Genomic DNA, 23,668 nt, shown 5'->3' on the forward strand with positions numbered 1-23,668 from the left:
CAGAGACAGACAATGAAGACCCAAAGTGGGCACATAGAGACCCAGAGCAGGCAGAGAGAAGCAGGGGGGCACAGAGACAGACAGAGGAAACGCGGAGAGGGCACAGAGATGCTGAGTGGGCACACGGGGACTCAGAGACACAGTGGGGGCACAAAGACACAGTGGGACACAGAGACCCAAAGAGGGCACAGAGAGAAGCAGAAGACACAGTGGGGACACAGAGACAGACACAGGAGACTCAGTGGGGGCAAAGAGACAGACAAAGGAGACATGGAGGTGGCACAGAGAGATGCTGAGTGGGCACAGGGGGACTCGGAGGGGGCATAGAGAGACTCAGAGGGGGCACGGAGAGAGACCGGAGACAGTGGGGGCACAGAGACAGACACAGGAGACTCGGAGGGGGCACAGAGAGATGCAGAGGGGGAAAAGAGAGAGAGAGAAAGACGCTGAGGGGGTGAGAGAGAGAGAGAGAGACGCAGAGGGGGCAAGGGGAGAGAGAGAGAGACGCAGAGGGGGGAGAGAGAGAGGGAGAGAAAGAGACGCAGAGGGGGCAAAGGGAGAAAGACGCAGAGGGGGCAAAGGGAGAAAGAGAGAGAGAGAGAAAGACGCAGAGGGGGCAAAGGGGGGAGAGAGAGAGAAAGACGCAGAGGGGGCAAAGGGAGAGAGAGAAAGATGCAGAGGGGGCAAAGGGAGAGAGAGAAAGATGCAGAGGGGGCAAAGGGAGAGAGAGACGCAGAGGGGACAAAGGGGGAGAGAAAGACGCAGAGGGGGCAAAGGGAGAGAGAGACACAGAGGGGGCAAAGAGAAATCGAGAAAGACGCAGAGGGGGCAAAGGGAGAGGGAGAGAGAGAGAGAAAGAGACGCAGAGGGGGGCAAAGGGAGAGAGAGAGAAAGAGACGCAGAGGGGGCAAAGGGAGAGAGAGAAAGATGCAGAGGGGGCAAAGGGAGGGAGAGAGAGAGAGACGCAGAGGGAGAGAGAGGGAGAGAAAGAGACGCAGAGGGGGCAAAGGGAGAAAGAGACGCAGAGGGGGCAAAGGGAGAAAGAGAGAGAGAGAGAAAGACGCAGAGGGGCAAAGGGGGAGAGAGAGAGAGAGAAAGACGCAGAGGGGGCAAAGGGAGAGAGAGGCGCAGAGGGAGAGAGAGAGGGAGAGAAAGACGCAGAGGGGGCAAAGGGATAAAGAGAGAGAAAGAGACGCAGAGGGGGCAAAGGGAGAAAGAGACGCAGAGGGGGCAAAGGGAGAGACGAAGAGGGGGCAAAGGGAGAGAAGAAGAGGGGCAAAGGGAGAGGGAGAGACGCAGAGGGGGGCAAAGGGAGAGAGAGACGCAGAGGGGGCAAAGGGAGAGAGAGACGCAGAGGGGGCAAAGGGAGAGAGAGAGAGATGCAGAGGGGGCAAAGGGAGAGAGAGAGAGAGAGAGAGAGACGCAGAGGGGGCAAAGGGAGAGAGAGAGACGCAGAGGGGGCAAAGGGAGAGAGAGGGAGAAAGACGCAGAGGGGGAAAAGGGAGGGGGGGAGAGAGAGAGAGAGAGAGAAAGAGACGCAGAGGGGGCAAAGGGAGAGAGAGAGAGACATAGAGGGAGCAGAGGGAGAGAAAGACGAAGAGGGAGCAGAGGGAGAGAGAGAGGGAGAGAAAGAGACGCAGAGGGGGCAAAGGGAGAAAGAGAGAGAAAGACGCAGAGGGGGCAAAGGGAGGGAGAGAGAGAGAGAGACGCAGAGGGGGCAAAGGGAGAGGGAGAGAGAGAGACGCAGAGGGGCAAAGGGAGAGAGAGAGAGACGCAGAGGGGGCAAAGGGAGAAAGAGAGAGACGCAGAGGGGGCAAAGGGAGAAAGAGAGAGAAAGACGCAGAGGGGGCAAATGGAGGGAGAGAGAGAGAGACGCAGAGGGGGCAAAGGGAGAGAGAGAAAGAGACACAGAGGGGGCAAAGGGGGGGGGGGGAGAGAAAGAGACGCAGAGGGGGCAAAGGGAGAGAGAGAGAGAGAGAGACACAGAGGGGGCAAAGAGGGAGAGAGAAAGAGACGCAGAGGGGGCAAAGGAGAGAGAGAAAGATGCAGAGGGGGCAAAGGGAGAGAGAGGGAGAAAGACGCAGAGGGGGCAAAGGGGGAGAGAGAGAGAAAGAGACGCAGAGGGGGCAGAGGGAGAGAGAAAGAGATGCAGAGGGGGCAAAGGGAGAGAGAGACGCAGAGGGGGCAAAGGGAGAGAGAGAGAGAGAGAGAGGGAGACGCAGAGGGGGCAAAGGGAGAAAGAGAGGGAGAGAGAGACGCAGAGGGGGCAAAGGGAGAAAGAGAGGGAGAGAGAGACGCAGAGGGGGCAAAGGGAGAAAGAGAGAGAGAGACGCAGAGGGGGCAAAGTGAGAAAGAGAGAGAGAGACGAAGAGGGGGCAAAGGGAGAAAGAGAGAGAGAGAGAAACGCATAGGGGCAAAGGGGGAGAGAGAGAGAGAAAAAGACACAGTGGGGGGCCACGCAGAGCCAATGTGGGGGGGGGGGGCACAGAGAGACACTGTGGGGGGGCACAGAGAGACACTGTGGGGGGGCACAGAGAGACACTGTGGGGGGGGGGGCACAGAGAGACACTGTGGGGGGGGGGCACAGAGAGACACTGTGGGGGGGGGGGCACAGAGAGACACTGTGGGGGGGGCACAGAGAGACACTGTGGGGGGGGAGGGGGGCACAGAGAGACACTGTGGGGGGGGGGGGGGCACAGAGAGACACTGTGGGGGGGGGGGGCACAGAAAGACACTGTGGGGGGGCACAGAGAGGCACTGTGGGGGGGCACAGAGGCACTGTGGGGGGGGGGCACAGAGAGGCACTGTGGGGGGCACAGAGAGGCACTGTGGGGGGGCACAGAGAGGCACTGTGGGGGGGGGCACAGAGAGGCACTGTGGGGGGAAAGAAACAGGCACAGGAGACAAAGGGTGCAAAGAGAGACCCATCCCTGTAGCTAGCCAGGTTCTTAGCATCTGCCTCCCCCACCTCCCATAGGTTTCAAGGTGCTTCTGCCCGTTCTGCATAGCACAGATAGTGGGTGTGTGCAGCAATCCTTGGGAGGCGGAGATCCGGGCTGCAGAGAAATCTGGAGGCGGGGATCCGGGCAGCAACGGAGATCCGAGCAGCCCCTCCAGGTGGCAGGCATCGAACAGCGGCGGAGCTCCGGGCAGCTCCTCCAGGCGGCGGGCATCAAGGCGGCGGCAGAGATCCGGGCAGCTCCTCCAGGCGGCGGGCATCAAGGCGGCGGCAGAGATCCGGGCAGCTCCTCCAGGCGGCGGGCATCAAGGCGGCGGCAGAGATCCGGGCAGCGGCGGTAAAGCTCTTCCGTGTGCAGCGATCAGCGAGCAATCCTCCTGCAAGTCTCGCGTCCTCTCCTGATGACGCACAGGTTGTCATCAGTAGTCTCACGAGACTTGCAGGGCAGACTCTGGGCAGAATAAAAAAAACACAGCTCCCAGAATGCTAAGGTGCAGAGCAGCATCCTGAAGTTCGGATGCGGAGTGCCCTGATTGACAGGCCAAGAGGGGTATAATATATACTTTATGCTGCATTTTTAAAAATAACATTCAATGGAAATATTGTTATTTCTGCACTGGGCATGCAATTTACATTGAGTGAATTGAGAGGCTTAGATTCCACTTTAATTCACTTAAGTAAATTTCACAAGCAGTTTTACCCTCAAAATAATCCTGCACTTTAATGTAAACCAGAGATTAGGGTACCCACAAGATAAACACTATAAAAACTCACTTCTTTCAACAAGTGACAGGAAAATGAATGATGCTATAAAGTAAATCCAAAATAAATTCAGAATTATTTCAGGCATAATGAAATATATATCACATATATTACATAGAGCAGCAGTATTAAACTTCAGGAAGAGCCATTCATATCAAATAAGAATTTCTGCTTATAACAAGTTGCAACAAATGCCAAAACAAGAAAGCTAAAATTTTACTGTTACAGAGGAACAGTAGTGAAAATACCAAAATGAATAAAATTGTTTATTTTTTTACAATATTCCTTGATAGATTATTTAGTCAGTGTTTGCCCGTTGTAAAATATTTCCTCCCTCTGAAATTTATCACAGGTAGTGACATCTTTTGTTCTGCCAGGTGATCTGTACGGAATATTTGTTACTGAGAGTTCTTATACACAGAGGGAGATATTCCTTGCTTGGCAGTTGGAAAAAGCTATTATTTCCCACAATGCAACGAGGCTCACAGACCGCAAACTGTCAGTACCTTGGTCATGACATCACACTGTGGGAGGGGTTTCACCTCAATATCAGCCACACAGAACCCGCTGAAGCTCTATTGGAGAAAAGGTAAAGATTTTTTGTGGGAAAGGGGGTATTAGCTAGTGACTGGGATAGAGTTCAATCCTGGGTTAAAGTTCCTCTTTTACTCTTAAGTTATCAAGCAAGTTGTGAGTTGGGTCACCAGTAGAGATGAACTGGCAGGATGCACAAAATTAATTATTTTATGGAGCATGTTTGTGCATGTTTTTATGATGGCTAAAATGCTGAACAGTGGTCATAAAGTGTATCTGAAATGAGGAACTATATTGCAAACAAAAGCTACGGGTGAGCTCTTCTCAATGTAAGCTTATGAACGCAACTGCACTAGAAAAGTGCTATTATTATAATTTATTATTATAATTTGCTATAGGCAGCACTGAAGGCACACGGGCTCACCCACTAATCCTTGTGTTTCCTTCCCTTTTCTTTCCTCCCCACTACCCTCTAGATCAGTGGTTCCCAACCTGGGGGCGATCGCCCCCAGGTGGGCGATTTGGGTTCTAAGGGGGGCGGTAAATTTGTGGGGGGCGACAGGGGGCGATCAGTATCAAAAGGCAGAAAAAATAAAGTGTCGCAGTGTCACTCGGTTTTAAGAAAATTATGGGCAAAAAATATGATCTGTATAAAATATGCAAGTGTGCATGATAGAGCGTAATTCCTCAGGGCTCGTTGGTCACGCGCCGGTGTAATGTCAGATATTGCAGCCCGGAAGCAGCCTTCCTCACTGAGTATTGCGCATGCTCAGTGGGAAGTTAGATATTATTTACCTGAAATATCTCCGCTTCCGCACCACGTACACCCCCAAAATTTTCAGGGGAGGGAGGGGACCCCCAGATCTAGCTCTGTGTCGAATTGCAGCGCCCGAGCCCCGCTAGTTCCCAAGATAGGTTTGCTGCAATCAGTCTCGGGAACCAGCGGGGCTCGGGGGCTGCAATTCGGCACAGAGCTAGATCTGGGGGTCCCCTCCCTCCCCTGAAAATTTCGGGAGTGTACGTGGTGCGGAAACGGAGATATTGAGGACGTTTTACGTGGCTGCACAATTTAATGGGATGCAGGCTCCTACTGCGCATGCGGGGCTGCACAACGTGCGGGGCTGCAATAGCTGACATTACACCGGTAAGGGAATTGGCGCAAAGTAGTTGAGTCACCGGCTATTTTTAGCTGGCAAGGTCACAGCGCTACCCCCTCTACTGGCACCACCACCTGGCGTAAGGGTATACCGTACTAAGAGAAGGGGGGCGACAGGGGTGAGTCGTCTTCCCCTAAGGGGCGATACCTCATAAAAGGTTTGGAACCACTGCTCTAGATTGTAAGCTCGGAAGGGCAGGGACCTCCTCCTAGTGTTTCTCATACTGCTGTAATTTTAACAAAAGTACATGTACCAACTACACATCAACTATGTATGTATCTGTATTTATTCTATTCAATGTCATGACTGTACAGTGTCTTGTATTTCTTATGTATATTTGTTCCCCATTATTTGTTTGTACTATGTACATCGCTACAGAAGATGTTTGCGCTATATAAATAAAAAATAATAATAATATTATCACATTATAATTTTATGTTATGACTGATTAGAATAGGTTGTTCAAGGATGTGGAATAAATATGGAATTAAAACAGAAATGCATGTTTATCAGCATACTGGGATGTTTAACAATGCTGACACATAATAACTAACAGCTGCAAATAAAGAAGATTGAAGCTGCTTTTACACTTGTGCGGTGATTCCATGGCATTGGCAGCATGGGATCACCACACTGCACCAACTAGTATTTTAAATGACCCTGCGGCATAGTGCGCCAACAGGGTCATATGCACAGGCCCACCCCCATTCAGTGACATACTCCCTGCAGGACAGGAAGCACATCACTGGGATTCCTGTTGGTGCGCCGCACAATGTTCCACCGTTTGCACTTACTGCGTTGCTTTAGACTTCCATTATTGAATAATCCCTGCAGTAGGCACTGATCATGTGGTAACACACTGTTGACTTAGTGACAGGATTGCCGCGATTTGACTACTTCTGTCGTATCGCATCACATTAAGTATGAAAGTCTCCATAGACTTTCATTGATATAGCGGCCTCTTGCAGTAAAAAAGCTTACCGCAATGCCATAGTGTAAAAGGGCCCTAAAATGTAATAAGTTTCACCTAAAGATCCATGTAATTTCTAGACCAGCTGACCAAATTTGGCCAAACAATGCTTAGTTTTGCTTAACTCTATTTATAGTCTAGAAAATGACGATCTTCATGAGCTAAGTTCTGGATATTTAGGTGGTCATGTTTACTGCTTCATATCAGTGTTTACCTTTATATACTGGATGTAAACTACCATTCACCCTAAAAGCAGTCAAAATGAGGCCAACGTGCCTCTTATGGCTGGAACATTTACACATGTTCATACTCTGGATATTACATGTAAATGCTTTGGGAGTCCCAGACAAGCTAATTACAACAATCACTTCATATGTCACATTGCATAAAACACAAAAATATTTTGTTTGACAAGGTCTGGGTTTGCTGTATTTAGCTTGCTGGAGTTATGGCAATACAACAGACACAGTATTTATCAAACTTATCACCTGACACAACCGCTCTGAGGGCCTCGGCAGACTGACTCACTTGTGTTGTAATGTTTTCTAGCTGACGTAAGGCTATGCTCATGCTTACAGATGGGAACCTTGCTAAAGGAAGGCCAAAAAAGGAAATACTAGTGGACAGCAGAAGGTCTGTTTGTTGTGCAATATGATCATTTTCCCATCATTGCTGCATACTGATCCAATGATGGTTTCCGGTTCTGCACGCAGGGTGTGCCGTAATGCACAATTAGCACATGACGTTGTCTGCATTCACACGCGACTACTAGGAAGTGAACATTGGGTTACAGAATACAATTAGGCGACTCTCCCGGCGAATTCTACTACGTAGTCCCCAAGAGCATAAATAAATCTGTTCACATTGTTAAATGATGCTTAGCTAATATTTATTCCTAGAGACCTACATAGGAAAGGCAAGGAAAAAAAACTGAAGATGCGAAGATCAGCCTGTTGAGTTTAATCAGTAAGCAGCACAAGATGCTAAGTATGGTAGCTAGAGATAAATAGAACTGGAGGATTTTTCTGTGTGAAAGCAAAGCACTATGAAGTCTATAAGGGAAGTGAAATTGCAGCACAATGATACATATAAAAATTAACTCCCAGCTTCCCAGAAGCAGGTCATTTCCATAGAAAGATTTGGCACACCCCGCCAATATTATTGGTATTGATTTAGGTACCACATTATTAGCAGCTCTTTTCACAGAAACACTCATGGAAATGATCAAAAACTATTGGCGAGGTCATTGGTTCCAGGACATTATTAGCTCTTGCAGTCGCTGGAGAGATACGTAGAGGGCGCACTTCTCCTGCGTAGCTGTCCGCAACTGTCGTCAGTGACAAAGCCCAGTTCCCAAAGCTGCGGGCAGCGGAGGACAGTGGCCTGGTACCAAAAAGTACCAGAAAGAAGAGGGAAAAGGTACTATCAGGCCGGTTTTACACTCCATGGGTGCAATGCTGTGCACTATGTCGCACCGCGCTCCTGTTGTGCACACTGCCTGCATTGCCCATTGGCTTGGATTACTGCATAATCCGTGCATGCAGTACTGCATAATCCGTGCATGCATTACTGCATAGTCCACAGACTTGCAAGTCCCTTGCACAGAGCTGTAGTGGGGAACATGTCGAGTGTGCAAGGGGCTTCAAAAGTATTTGGAGTATTTTCTTGCTTACCAAGCATAAATCTCAGGAGAAAAAGTGAATTGCATATGGGCCTAGGAGACAGGTTCACACTTCTGCCCTTTACATGCTTTCTCCTGCTCCTCCGCACTGACTATTGTTATCAATGTAAAATGCATGTTACGGGTATACAAATGTGTGTAAAATGCGTGTGAATTTTAAACAGCAAAAGAGTGAATAGGAATCAAGCTGGTTTACTCCAGAGGAAGTGTGAAATGTTTATGCACACAAATGACAATACACGGGTGATAATAACAGTTTTGTCACATGATCTTTTTGCGTTTATTGTGTTCATTTAAGACAAGTGGTCTCGCAGCAGAGAAATATTCCTATTTTGAAAGCAACAACATCAACAGTAACATTGTTACAATAAAATAACATGACATTATTTGTGGCTATCAACTCTTCCAAGAACTATTCCTGTTTAAAGAGGCTCTGTAACAAAATTTTCAGCCTTATTTCTTCTATCCTATAAGTTCTTATACCTGTTCTAATGTGGTCTGGATTACTGCAGCCTTTTCTAGTTGCACAGTGGCTGTATTATTTCTGTTATATAATGTAATCTTCTTTCCTTTGTCAGCTTTGTCGGCTCAGGCTGGAATGTGCTGCTCTGCTTGTGATAGGAAGAAGCTATACACACCCTCTCCATGCCCCCCAGGCTCTGTATGAGCCACAGACTGAGCTTCTCTCAGCCTATCACATGCTAGTTAGCAGCCATGTCTTTTGTTTGTAAACTCTGCCTAAAACTGGCAATTACAAGCCAGGATCACAGCAGGGAGTGACAGAAACAGCACAGAGGGGCCCAGGGGAACATAATAAATAGAATGGTATGCTTTTTATTGTAAGAATTTTAGAGTACAGATTCTCTTTACACAGAGGACTGTTACTGTAAATGTTCCTGCATAAAATATGAGATCGCTCTGAATATAACATATGTCTCTGTGTTTGGGTTCATCCTGCTAATTGCCTGATTCATTAAAAACCACTGAAAACCCCATTCTTAATTTAGTATTAATTACTGGATGAATTAGGGGCATATATTTATATTTCTTTCTAAAAAAATATTAATGTCTATAAAACTGACTTTAATGCAGTAACAAGACTAAGCATATTTTAGTGTCTGTAATTCCATTGACATGGAAACCTTAAAGCACACCTGAAGTGAGAGGAATAAGCAGGGGGACATATTGACTTACTTAAAGTGGACCCAAATTAAAAATACAAGATTTCAGAAATAAAATCTATTTTCTAAATTATAATGATAAATAGCAGCCTTTTTTCAGCTACACAATGACAAATATAAAACATTTTACATTTATTGGAGGAACCCCTCTCTTCCTTTCAAATTGCCTGGATTTTTCCGGCAAACTGGTGGAGGAGATAAAAATCACAAACAAAACACAGGCTGCTACTGATGATGTCACAGGGGGGTGATCTCAGCTTGTGTGAGATTTAACATAGATGACGCCCCTGTGAGGAAGGGTAGCTGATGACAAACACACCCATGATCTAAAACCTCCTACTAAGCTCAGAAATAATAGTTGCCACCTGTATAACCCTAGTTATGAAAAGAGAAGGGTGAAAAGCATACACTGAAATGCTCATAGGCTTAAAGGAGTGTTTATTTATCCTTGTATGTGTCAGAGTGGTGCAACTAAATATTTTGAATTAAAAAAATGTTTGGTTTGGGTCCGCTTTAAGCAATAGCAGTTGCCTGGCTGAATATAATATACAATCAAGGTAGTGTTATAAATAAAAAGTCAAATGAAAGTCAAATTTCTCTTTAAAAATTTAAGCATCATGAAAAAATTATAATAACAATTCCAGCTTTGTTTTGAGGAGGAAAAACAAATCCTGACCAAACAAAAATACTTGTTCAGATGTTACTCTCACACTTGTGTAAGAGGAAGTACAAGGGCTGGTCCAGCTGTTATTGTGTTTGCCAGACACCTACAAGATCATCCTCTCTGGTCCCAAGAAGGAAATCCTGCCAGTGCCACAATATCACAACGCTTTTAGAGTTCCTGCCCATTTCCTCCAACACCATCAATGCAGGAGGGAATCCTTTCTACATAACCTTCAAATAACTGGGTCAGGACAGCTACACGTCAGAGCAATTACCTCATCAAGAGTTCTGTGTCCTTTCATTGTCTCATGGAAGGATATACTGCCAAAAGATATCTAAAAATACTCCAAGCTTGCAATATTATTGATTAAAGCAACCAAGTCTTCCCACAGCTCCGGGTATATCCTTTTGGTTGGTCCTCAACTGTCAATGAGATTTGTGAACTGAGATGGAGATGGGTAAACCTAATGAAAACTAATGAGTTATTTATGAAATGTTCAGTTATAAAATCTACTAACTAAAAAAAAAACAACACGCAGATAATCAGACCAATACTAGAAGTTTGTTAAGGCACATATTTTCATAAAAAAAATCCTCACCCTATGCAGAAATAAAGTAAACAAAGTAAATGTAACAGTGATTCTCTGTGCATCTTTTTAACTGGGCTAAAGGTGACCTCATAAAATACAATTTTTTATATTTCTTTTTGATTCAAGATGTACAATCAGATTAAAATGTAAGAGAAGCACAAAACTGGCATTAAATGCAGCAGGGATGGATTAACACCACATTGGGCTTACCTGCAGCGTGCCCCAATGCAAGGCCACAAATTCCAGCAAAAGAAGGAGAGAAGATGGGTACAGCTGTATAAAATACCTTTTATTGTGGCTGGGTAGACACAATGGTTACAGCAGTGGGGGGGAGGGGGAAGATATCTGTTGGCTTTTTCGCAGGGATTAACCCTGCTTCATCAGAGACCTTTAGGTAGGTTTTGGGGCTTGACATCCAGAGAGTGCTTGGGGCCCCATGTCAAACTCGCACTTGGGCCCCAAGCTCCCTAGTTCCGCCACTTACTCCAGCTCCTGTGTATACAGTAGGGCTCTTCTAAGGATCTATAAGCCATAGCTCCCAACTGCCCCTCTTTTGGAGGGACTGTCCCTCTTTGGAAACCAAATCCCTCTTTCCCTATGTCTCCCTCATGTGTTCCTTCTTTAGGACTGATGTACAGATCAGATGTAAATATATGTATTTTTCTACCGAAAAATGTGTTTAATTGATTGTAAACTTTATTCCCATCCTTTAACTACTTAAAGACCGGGTAATGCCCATGGGCGTGACCGCGGCGGCAGCCCCAAGACTGCCTGACGCCAGTTGGCGTCAAGTCCTGGGGCTGCAGTTTGCAGATCACACGCAGGCTGCGCGCGCATCTCCTGCTTGGGGGCGGAGCTTCGCCCCACTTTCCGTCTCTGAGCCGCTCGGGAGAATGTCAGACGGCGAAACAGCCGTTTTTCTACTGAGTACAGCACTGTGATCGGGTGTCCCCCTGTCACACAAGATGGCGATCGGCTCTCATAGGCTAAAGCCTATGACAGCCGATCGCATCAGTGGCTGGCTGGGAGGAGGGAGGGAGCAGGGGGACAATAAAAACAAAAAGAACACATTTTATTAAAAAAAATAGCTAAAATTATTAGTTAAAGTTATTTACTTAAAATTGCCCCGGTCTTTAGGGGGGGGGGGGGGGTTACCACTGCAGTCCTCAAGTGGTTACATTGATATATTTCTTATTTTCAAATGTTCATTATGAAGGAAAATGAACCAGGATAGAAAGAACCAGTGTTGTTTGAATTATAAAACAACATATTTTTGATATGAATTCTTTATGGTAAGTGTGAATAGGGCCTGATTAGGGGTGTGGCATGGGCGTGATTTAAGTGTCCCTCTTTCTTATCTCAAAAGTTGGGAGGTATGTATAAAAATTGACCCAATGTGTAAAGGTTGAGTAAATAAAACACACAAAGGTTTGTAAGATTTTACTCTGAAGTCTTAAGGCAGCCATACACTGGTTGCCACCAGATCGACCAACAGACAGATCCCTCTCTGACCGAATCTGATCAGAGGGATCTAATGGCTGCCCATACACTGCAAACAGATTTTGAATCCATTTCAGCATGAAATCAATTTACAACCTGTGGAACTGCCACTGCCGCCTTCCTTGCGCCCCTGCTCCCCTGGGCAGCCACAATACATTACCTGTCCGCCAGCGCAAGTCCCTGGGTCCCCAAAGTCTCATTTCTTCTAGTGTAATCCATCTTCGCTTCACTTCCTGTCCTGTGACAAGCAAAAAGTTCAAACAGTAGAGCGCCCTCTACTGTTTGAACTTCGCTTTCTCACAGGATGGGACAGGAAGTAAAGAGAAGAAGCTGGAAGAAGCAAGAGACTGCAGGGACCCAGGGACTTGTGCCAGGCGGATGTATTGCTGCGTCAGTCGTCACCGTATCGAGCGCTGCTAATGACACATTCCTGACCAGCTGGCGATCAAGCAAAATTTTCCATCTATGGAATCCATCGATTTCAGATGGAAATTGGTCGATCGGTCCATGTTTGCATTATCGATCTCACAGCAGATTCAGTCACAGTGATCGAATCTACTGTCTATCGGCGGGATATCACATTAGTGTATGGGCACCTTTAGAGGTTCTTCTCCAGGACCCCTGTCTTCATCAATAGCCTTAATTGCAGAGTGTCTCCTGTCTTCTATATAGATGGCTTCTTCCTGCATTGTCTTCTGCCTTGGTTGACTGTGGTCTGTTCGCCCTGTCCAAGGTCTTACACTCAATTAACAGCTTGTTGCTAGCTCCTCCTCTATTTATAGACTTGTCTGGGCCACACAGCTATAAATGGAGGAGGAGCCAGCTGTGCAGGGTACTGCAAGCTCTTTGCACCAAGCCCTAGATTACAACAGTGATAACTCTTACACCTTTTCAGTACCAGTGTGAACAGTCAGGAGGTGAAAGACAAGAGTGTTGACTTTCTTCTTACTACTGGCTATTAATATAAGGCTGCCAAATATCCAATTCTTCGAAGTGTTACAGATTTGTTCAGTGGATTAATTCCTTTCTTTCAGGAAAAATCTTGGCTCTTTATTCTTTTCAATTCCGTTCCCTTCATCCTAGGGGAGTCATAAGCAGCGCATGACCTTGTATTTTATAACTTCAACACTGAGATGTTTAAACAGGAAGAAAAAATGAACTTCGAAGCAAAATAATCTGATACCTTCTATAGATATGGTATGAGCAATGGACTGTAAATTATCTCCAGTGGCATTTCAGCAATTTTTCACAAACCACATAAGTTGCTTTCATTTCACTGGGAAATATTCCTGTAATTCCTTATGTTAGCCACTAGAGTTATTGTATCGCTGTTGCATTTTTAATGTATATTATCATAGCTAGCAGGTATTCTTACATGAATTAATGCATGTATGTGCACTTTTGATAAGTGGCATGTCTGTACAGCTTTGTTATTACTAAGTGGCAACGCTAAGGCTTCATTTCACTAAGCATTACCACATTCGGTAACACTGAAAACAGCAGATTTTACCAAACCTCTTGCCAAACACCAGTTCACTGAGGCTGTTACCACTAAGGAGATAGCCAATAGGAACAGCTACTTACCCCATTTGATCCAATGCACTGCTGGGCAGAAAATCAAAAAACAAAACAGGAGAGCAGGAGAAGGAGACATTCAAAGAGGCTTTCCTGTATACCTTTAGATGTGCAGATCTATATACTGATACTCAGAAGAAGGCCCTCTGGTGGCATGTATACACATCTAAAGGGATACAGGAAATCTTTTACTATAAGCTGTCACACAGCAACAGCTCATGCAGACCACTTGTAGGAGAAGAATCACAACTTGCTGCTGAGACCTACTCCACAGCTTGTGAGACTTCTGCATTACTGAGAAGATCCTAGTGAATTGGACCAAATTTTTCAATAAATTACGCATGTGTGGAAGTCTTAGTGCATTTAGGGGTAAAAATTCTAAATTCCCAAACGCGGTATTTTACAGACCTATTTTTTTTACTGAACAGCCTTAGTGAATTGAAGCCTATGACTACGACTTCATTTTGTCTGTTTTTGTTAGGAACCACATAGATGGACACAACTGAGCTATAGTCATTTTGGATAGTGTGATGGAGTCCAAACCTCTTTATATAGTGAGGAACAATCATTCCACTGGGAATAACCACCAAAAAGTTACTTTCCATAGTATCGAAAACAAAAATAAAAACCTTGCAACTCTGGAACTGGAATTGAAATTCCAAAAGCAGCAGAAAACAAGTGGTGGATCTCAGAAAAAGGTGTGCCAATGTAATCGGTGGGACCTACATCTTAAAGAAAAATTTGTTCTGAAATATATGAATGTTTCCTTTGCAGGTCTTCTTTTAATGGTGCAGAGAAGAATACACCATAACTACGTAACTATTATTTCTAGTGTGAACATTCATGTTCATACAGACATGCAGTATTAACTTAGCCAAGAGTGTGTTCTGTAATATAGACAGAGGAGTGAAGGATAGTGTAGGCTCTGCACAGAGAGAACATGCTTCTACACAAATGATACTTTTACCACTCTAATCACAAATAATTTATGGCAATACTAAAAGCTTCAAGTAGACCTAGATAAATAGCATTTTAAGACACCACCATACACATCCAAAGCTGGGAATGCCATGTTTTCAAGTAGTGCTTTTAAGGTTGTGCCTTAGTGCTCAATGATATCTCATCTAGACTGATGTTCTCTTGTTTTAAGTTAGTTACTAAAAATACTATTTGTTTGTGAATTATAAAATAGTGACTGCTCTTTTTTGAGGAAAAGAGACACAGAGAATAAAGGGTTTTCCCCATAACCTAAAATGGTGAGAGAATTTCCAGCATACATTTCCTGAGATAAGAGAGAGGGACAGTTTGTAGTGCAAACATATTTAGGCAAAGGACACAAGCTCACTTCACATCCACTCACAACAGCCTCACACCTTCAGCCACACCTCCACCACACCTTCCACACCTTCAGTAACTACTTCATTACTTCATCCCTATTTTGCCAAGTCCCCACACCCCTCCTGTGACTACTTCATCCCACCTTCTCCATGTCCTTATACTCTTCCCGTCAATGGCCTATATTCAATTCACTTTTTCTCCTAAGTTTTCTCGAATGCCCCCCCCTTTTTAGCCCTCCGCCCTCTCAAGGCGGCAATGATTAGTGTAAAAAGGGATCAGGAAGTCCTTGAACTAATCATTGTGCCAGCCTTTTTCCAAATAAAATATTATCCCCATACATTGCACTAGGGACATAATTTAAATGTTGGGATTACCAGGACAAATGGACAAATAAAATGTGTGGGTTTTATGTACGGTAGCATTGTTTATTTTAAAACCATAGTTGATGGAAATGGAGAAACAGTGTATTTTTTCATTTTTTTTTTACCTTTGTCCGCTTGATGACCATAAGCTTACACCCCCTACTATTAGTGCTCTGCAGCTTTAAAAGCTTGCTGCAGAGTGATACAACTGAGCACACAAACCGATCCCCCCCTTTTCTGACCACCAACAGAGCTTTCTGTTGGTGGGCTCTGATCGCTGCTGCAATGTTTATTTATTTATTTTTATTATTTGGTTTATTTATTTAATAAATGTCGCTATTTTTTTTTTCTATAGCTCCCATCCCTCCCTCCCCCCGCCAGCCAATCCCAGCAATCCTCACTCATGGGCATCAGCCTATGAGAGGGGATCGCTCTGTGAGCCTCTCTAGGGGACAGCCGAGTGACATGGCTGTCCCCAATACAGCGATGCCGTAGATTGCATCTCTGTACAGTGTAAATAGATGGCGGTTTTGCCAAGCGGCGATCACCGCTGGTAGACTGATGACAGAGCGGACCTCCGTCATTCAAGCGGTAATGCGCACGCGATCCCATGCAAAACCCCGTCCCAGAACTTGACACCTTTCAGGAGGTCCTGGGGCTGCCACCTTCCCAACGCCTATCGGTGTTAGGCGATCAGGAAGGGGTTAAAATGCATAAAGAATAACATAATTATTAAAAAAAATATATATATCATCCACAAAAAGCCTAATTTGTGGCAAAAAAAAACTAGCTATTGATCATTGTGTTGGGATAAGTAGTGATGAAGTTATTGGGGAATAAAAGGGAGGAGCGCTGAAATGTGAAAATTCCTCTCGTCCAGAAGGTGAAAACAACCTGCGAGCCAAAATGGTTAAGAGGTAGTATTCAGTTTATTATCAGATGGTATATTTCAATCTGAAGTTGGGCTGTAACACAATAACCTAGTATAAGCATGTTATTCCAATGGGATTTCAATTCCAATTATTTCCCCAGAAGCACTTTGTAAGACCGATTATTATATTTAGGAATAACATTATTCTCGAATGTAAAGTTTACACAATAAAGTAATACCTACGTTTTTCAGTAGAAAGATGAGTTTTGGATTGTCCCCTCACCAGCCTGCAAGTTGACCCATCTCCGGCACACACTCCACAATTGTCTTCTTTGGCGTTACTCCCAAGCTGCCGATCACAGCCCACAGCCTGCCAAGACCAATAGCAAAGTCAGAAGGAGGGCAGATTTGTAGTACACATGCTCAGGTTTCTGGAATGTTATTTATTATGTTATGCTTTTCACTTTATGAGCTGGCCTGATTCTGTCAGAGAACACATTGTTTCTCAGTTGATGTTAGACACATCCTGCAGCACGGTATCATTTCTACAGCGTTAATAAAGTAGATTGCTTATCAGTTGATACATGGCAAGCACAGAGAAAAATGGTGAAGTCTAGTATTACAAAACTGCCTCAACAATACTAATTCATCATGAAATGAAACAGGGATGTCTGTCTTTTACGGGTAGCTAAAGGCAGATCAGGTCACTTGACACCTGTGTAAAATATCGGTAATCAGGCGTCCCAGCGGTAAGCTGGGTGCACAATGCGGAGAGTAGATGTTCAGCTACAACTAGCAGTTATTTGGGTGCAAGGATTAGTGTTAGGAATTAGGAGTGGGGGGTTAGTTTTAGGCACTTGAAGAGAGGGGGAGGGGTTATTGTTAGGCGTTAGGTGTGGGGGTTATGTTAGGGACTAGGAGGGGGAGTTCAACTAAGAATGGGTGCTGAGAAAGTGCATGGTAAAATATCGGTAATGTGAATTAGTGATATTTGCCACAACACGTACTCGGTTAATGGCCTACTCCAGGATAAAAAGGGGGGGCTCTTTTGTATTTGTTTTTTTTATTATTGTTGCACCATCTTCGGTATTTTTACTCACTAGGAAAATGTTTCAAAAGTGACAAACAGTAACAAATAAAATGTATTTTGCAGAGAGTGGAAAAAAATCCTGTATTGTTCAGACTAAAAGACGAAGCAGACTATAAGACGCACCTAGGTTTAGAGAACAAAAAAACTGGGAAAAAATAGACACTAAACCTGGTGCATCCATGGTGCAGGAGATCTTTCCCCCCAATTATTATGCCACCTTGTGCCTTCCTTTTACCTATTGTGACCCTGTGTCCTCCTGTGTCCCCTGAATATTGTACATTCTGTACACTAAGTCCAGCCAGTATGGTGCATGCACACTGCTCCCGATCAGCTGGTGTGGAAGGAGCCACATAGAGAGCCTTCAACAGGCTTCGGGAAGCCATCTACCAATCAGGTGAGGGCGCTGCTCTAGACCCGCCAATCACGGCCACACACTGCTCCCCTACTTGCCCCCAGTGCACTTTGTGTACATATTTTTGATTGTGTTTTGTTTTGTACTCTATACAGTGGAGGAAATAATTATTTGACCCCTCACTGATTTTGTAAGTTTGTCCAATGACAAAGAAATGAAAAGTCTCAGAACAGTATCATTTCAATGGTAGGTTTATTTTAACAGTGGCAGATAGCACATCAAAAGGAAAATCGAAAAAATAACCTTAAATAAAAGATAGCAACTGATTTGCATTTCATTGAGTGAAATAAGTTTTTGAACCCCTACCAACCATTAAGAGTTCTGGCTCCCACAGAGTGGTTAGACACTTCTACTCAATTAGTCACCCTCATTAAGGACACATGTCTTAACTAGTCACCTGTATAAAAGACACCTGTCCACAGTATCAATCAATCAAGCAGACTCCAAACTCTCCAACATGGGAAAGAGCAAAGAGCTGTCCAAGGATGTCAGAGACAAAATTGTAGACCTGCACAAGGCTGGAATGGGCTACAAAACCATTAGCAAGAAGCTGGGAGAGAAGGTGACAACTGTTGGTGCGAATGTTCAAAAATGGAAGGAGCACAAAATGACCATCAATCGACCTCGCTCTGGGGCTCCACGCAAGATCTCACCTCGTGGGGTGTCAATGGTTCTGAGAAAAGTGAAAAAGCATCCTAGAACTACACGGGAGGAGTTAGTGAATGACCTCAAATTAGCAGGGACCACAGTCACCAAGAAAACCATTGGAAACACATTACACCGCAATGGATTAAAATCCTGCAGGGCTCGCAAGGTCCCCCTGCTCAAGAAGGCACATGTGCAGGCCCGTCTGAAGTTTGCCAATGAACACCTGAATGATTCTGTGAGTGACTGGGAGAAGGTGCTGTGGTCTGATGAGACCAAAATAGAGCTCTTTGGCATTAACTCAACTCGCTGTGTTTTGAGGAAGAAAAATGCTGCCTATGACCCCCAAAACACCATCCCCACCGTCAAGCATGGGGGTGGAAACATTTTGCTTTGGGGGTGTTTTTCTGCTAAGGGCACAGGACAACTTAATCGCATTAACGGGAAAATGGACGGAGCCATGTATCATGAAATCCTGAACGACAACCTCCTTCCCTCTGCCAGGAAACTGAAAATGGGTCGTGGATGGGTGTTCCAGCACGACAATGACCCAAAACATACAGCAAAGGCAACAAAGGAGTGGCTCAAGAAGAAGCACATTAAGGTCATGGAGTGGCCTAGTCAGTCTCAAGCTCAGAGTTGCACAGAGACAGCCTTGAAACCTTAGGGATTTAGAGATGATCTGCAAAGAGGAGTGGACCAACATTCCTCCTAAAATGTGTGCAAACTTGGTCATCAATTACAAGAAACGTTTGACCTCTGTGCTTGCAAACAAGGGTTTTTCCACTAAGTATTAAGTCTTTTATTGTTAGAGGGTTCAAAAACTTATTTCACTCAATGAAATGCAAATCAGTTGCTATCTTTTATTTAAGGTTATTTTTTTGATTTTCCTTTTGATGTGCTATCTGCCACTGTTAAAATAAACCTACCATTGAAATGATACTGTTCTGAGACTTTTCATTTCTTTGTCATTGGACAAACTTACAAAATCAGTGAGGGGTCAAATAATTATTTCCTCCCCTGTATATTTATAATCCTCAGTGTTACTGGCAGTTAATTGTTGTCATGGTTTGGGATACGTCCTTAATACAATTATTGATTATTTTTATTACACATATGTGTGTGATTTAGTTATTGAGCCATGGATTCTTTTGTGATTGCTTAGTTCACTGCTCCCCTACTTAACTGGCGCTGATGGTCTCACAGACAGGACCATGGCTCCGTCATTGGGGCCAGTTACTGCACTCCCTCAGTAGCAAAGTCCTATCAGATATTAGGGGCTCACAATCTAATCCCTACCATAGTCATATGTCCATCCTAGTCTACGGCCAATTTTAGGGGGAAGCCAACTTATCTGTAGGTTTTGAGGATGTGGGAGAAAACCAATGTCTATGGGAAACCCAGGAAGACACAGGGACAACATACAAAATCCTTGCTGATAGCGCAATAGCGCTGCAAGGCAAGAGTAAAAATGTTGATGACCCGGTAACAGCTTCGGGGTTAGCCCGCCGTTAACCTGTAATATCACCAGCTTCAGCGTGGATGCAGAAGAGCTTAAAGGGGCACTATGGTGAAAAATTGTAACGTGTAAAATATGTCCAACCATAAACAATAAGAAGTATGTTTTTTTCCAGAGTAAAATGAGCCATAAATTACCTTGCACATCAGTTGTACTTTCAGTTATAACTGGCTGCAAGTGATATAGTGTAAAAGGGCCCTACGGCTTCCAGCTTCCAGGAGGGACAAGTACGACTAGATTTGGTCAAAACTGGATGGAATCGTAAGAAAAAAAAAAGGTGAGCTTCTGAGTGGAACTGATGGTGATGTAAGTATGCATTTTTTATTTGCAGGTACATCATGTGTTTATTTTAAATAATTTTACTCGGTTCAGGTTCCCTTTAAGATTACATTGGAGAAATGTCCTCACCTCATATTATTCATTTAGCAAACTCTTTAATTCTTATAACTGAAAGAGTTTTTAGTTTTAGCACAAAAGCAGCACATCTGTGCTTACTTGAGTACAGGTACACAATAAAATGATTATGGAATGAGTACAGTAGCAGAGGTGGAAAAATAAACTGTAAACCATAGTCAGGCGTATCCTTATAAAAACCCTTCAGTGAAAGATACTGCAGACAGCCAAACACATAAAATGTAAAATCACATAAAAAAGTTTTTGACTTATTGTATACACTTTCCTAGAATAAAAAGAAGTATTTCACCGGCACGCCTCTGTAATTTCATATGCTGTTTCATTGGCCCTTGCTCTCCAGCTAAAAATATGCTACTTAAAAAGCTCCCTTTCATCTGAGAATGTGAAAGACTTCTGTTTACTGGTGATGAAAGAATATAATCTGATGTGAGGAGCAGCTAGTGTTGGGCGAACATCTAGATGTTCGGGTTCGGGCCGAACAGGCCGAACATGGCCGCGATGTTCGGGTGTTCGACCCGAACTCCGAACATAATGGAAGTCAATGGGGACCCGAACTTTTGTGGTTTGTAAAGCCTCCTTACATGCTACATACCCCAAATTTACAGGGTATGTGCACCTTGGGAGTGGGTACAAGAGGAAAAAAAAAATTTGCAAAAAGAGCTTATAGTTTTTGAGAAAATCGATTTTAAAGTTTCAAAGGGAAAACTGTCTTTTAAATGCGGGAAATGTCTGTTTTCTTTGCACAGGTAACATGTTTTTTGTCGGCATGCAGTCATAAATGTAATACATATAAGAGGTTCCAGGAAAAGGGACCGGTAACGCTAACCCAGCAGCAGCACACGTGATGGAACAGGAGGAGGCGCAGGAGGAGAAGGCCACGCTTTGTGAGACACAACAACCCCGGCCTTGCATGAGGGCAAGAAGCGTGCGGATAGCATGCTTTGTACCGCCATGCAGTCATAAATGTAATAAAGATAAGAGGTTCCATAAACAGGGACCGGCAACGCTAACCCAGCAGCAGCAGCAGCAGCAGCAGACGTGATGGAACAGGAGCAGGTGCAGGAGGAGAAGGCCACGCTTTGTGAGACACAACAACCCAGGCCTTGCATGAGGGCAAGAAGCGTGCGGATAGCATGCTTTGTACCGCCATGCAGTCATAAATGTAATAAAGATAAGAGGTTCCATAAACAGGGAGCGGCAACGCTAACCCAGCAGCAGCAGCAGACGTGATGGAACAGGAGCAGGCGCAGGAGGAGAAGGCCACGCTTTTTGAGACGCAACCCAGGCCTTGCATGAGGACAAAAAGCGTGCGGATATAGCAATGCTTTTTGCCGCCATGCAGTCATAAATGTAATACAGATGAGAGGTTCAATAAACAGGGACTGGAAATGCTAACCCAGCAGCAGCAGACGTGATGGAACAGGACTAGGAGCAGGCGCAGGAGGAGAAGGCCAAGCTTTTTGAGACACAACAACACAGGCCTTGCATGAGGACAAAAAGCGTGCGGATATAGCAATGCTTTTTGCCGCCATGCAGTCATAAGTGTAATACAGATGAGAGGTTCAATAAACAGGGACCGGAAACGCTAAACCATCCCAGATGTTCATTGGTCATGTTACTTGGTTGGGGTCCTGGAGTGTTGCGTAGTCGTTTCCAATCCAGGATTGATTCATTTTAATTTGAGTCAGACGGTCTGCATTTTCTGTGGAGAGGCGGATACGCCGATCTGTGACGATGCCTCCGGCAGCACTGAAACAGCGTTCCGACATAACGCTGGCTGCCGGGCAAGCCAGCACCTCTATTGCGTACATTGCCAGTTCGTGCCAGGTGTCTAGCTTCGATACCCAATAGTTGAAGGGTGCAGATGGATTGTTAGACACAGCTACGTCATCTGACATGTAGTCCTTGACCATCTTCTCCAGGCGATCGGTGTTGGAGGTGGATCTGCACGCTTGCTGTTCTGTGGGCTGCTGCTGCATGGGTGTCAGAAAATTTTCCCACTCCAAGGACACTGCCGATACCATTCCCTTTTGGGTACTAGCTGCGGCTTGCGTTGTTTGCTGCCCTCCTGGTCGTCCTGGGTTTGCGGAAGTCAGTCTGTCTGCGTACAACTGGCTAGAGGAGGGGGAGGATGTCAATCTCCTCTCTAAAGTCTCCACAAGGGCCTGCTGGTATTCTTCCATTTTGACCTGTCTGACTCTTTCTTCAAGCAGTTTTGGAACATTGTGTTTGTACCGTGGATCCAGAAGGGTATAAACCCAGTAATTGGTGTTGTCCAGAATGCGCACAATGCGTGGGTCACGTTCAATGCAGTCTAGCATGAATTGAGCCATGTGTGCCAGAGTCCTACCAGAATCCTCATCATCCTCTTGTGAGCGTTGTGATAGTTGTTGTGATGCATCATAGTCGTCACCTTCCTCCTGGTCTGCTTCTGCTGACCATTCGCGTTGAATTGTGGAAGTCCAACGTGCACCGCTCTGGCCCTCGTCAGTGGTGGCATGAAATTCCTGCTCCAACTCCAGCTGTTCCTCCTCCTCTTCTTCGTCATAGCTGCTGGGGCCAGCGTTCCCTGAGGCGGATGGCCTGATGTTGGTACCATCACGCTGATCGTTTTCTCCTTCAGATTCCCCCAGTTGCATCATGACAGCTGTTTCCTTGATTTTTAACATCGACCTCTTCAGTAAACACAGCAGTGGTATGGTAATGCTGACTGAAGAGTTGTCACTGCTCACAAGCAACGTGGATTGCTCAAAATTTTGGAGGACTTGGCAGAGGTCCAACATGTTGGCCCAATCGGATCCACAGAAGCTTGGCAGCTGGCCGGATGCGCCTCGGTACTGCGCCGTCATGTACTGGACCACTGCACTCTTCTGCTCGCAAAAGCGGGCTAGCATGTGCAGCGTAGAATTCCAGCGCGTAGGGACATCACACAGCAAGCGATGGTGGGGGAGATTGAAGCGCTCCTGCATCTTGGCGAGTGCCCCCGAAGCAGTACTGGAAGTTCTACAATGTTTGGCCACTCGACGCACCTTCAACAGAAGATCGGCCACGCCTGGGTATGTCCTCAGGAACCGCTGAACTACTAGGTTCATCACGTGCGCCAGGCAAGGGATGTGTGTCAGCTTAGCCAACCTTAAAGCGCGAATGAGATTACTCCCATTATCACACACAACCATGCCCGGTTTCAGGTCCAGCGGTGCCAGCCACAAATCCGTCTGTTCCTTTATTCCCTTCCAAATTTCCTCCCCTGTGTGCTGCTTATCCCCAAGGCAGATTAGCTTCAGCAACGCTTGCTGACGCATGCCAACAGCTGTGCTGCACTGCTTCCACGATCCTACTGCTGCTGGGTTAGCGTTTCCGGATGAGGTACAGCTTTGAGATGCGTTGGAGGAGAAGGAGTCAGAGAGGTAGGTGCTGCTGTTATCCAGTGGGAGGGACGGCGGTG

General features: G+C 45.3%; 1 protein-coding gene across 4 annotated transcripts in view; it reads right to left on the minus strand.

Annotated features, from left to right (window-relative positions):
- ADAMTSL3 (ADAMTS like 3) overlaps window positions 1–23,668 on the minus strand; it is a 697,881-nt gene that overhangs the window by 247,687 nt on the left and 426,526 nt on the right. For all 4 annotated transcript variants that reach the window (XR_011030288.1, XM_068275326.1, XM_068275327.1 and 1 more), the window contains exon 7: window positions 16,387–16,513. Coding sequence is in view for 3 of the 4 variants with exons in the window: in XM_068275326.1 (XP_068131427.1) it covers window positions 16,387–16,513 (127 nt within the window). In the remaining variant the exon portion in view is untranslated. The remainder of the gene's footprint in view (window positions 1–16,386; window positions 16,514–23,668) is intronic.

Source organism: Hyperolius riggenbachi, chromosome 3 (assembly GCF_040937935.1).
Source record: "Hyperolius riggenbachi isolate aHypRig1 chromosome 3, aHypRig1.pri, whole genome shotgun sequence".
NCBI classification, from domain to species: domain Eukaryota; kingdom Metazoa; phylum Chordata; class Amphibia; order Anura; family Hyperoliidae; genus Hyperolius; species Hyperolius riggenbachi.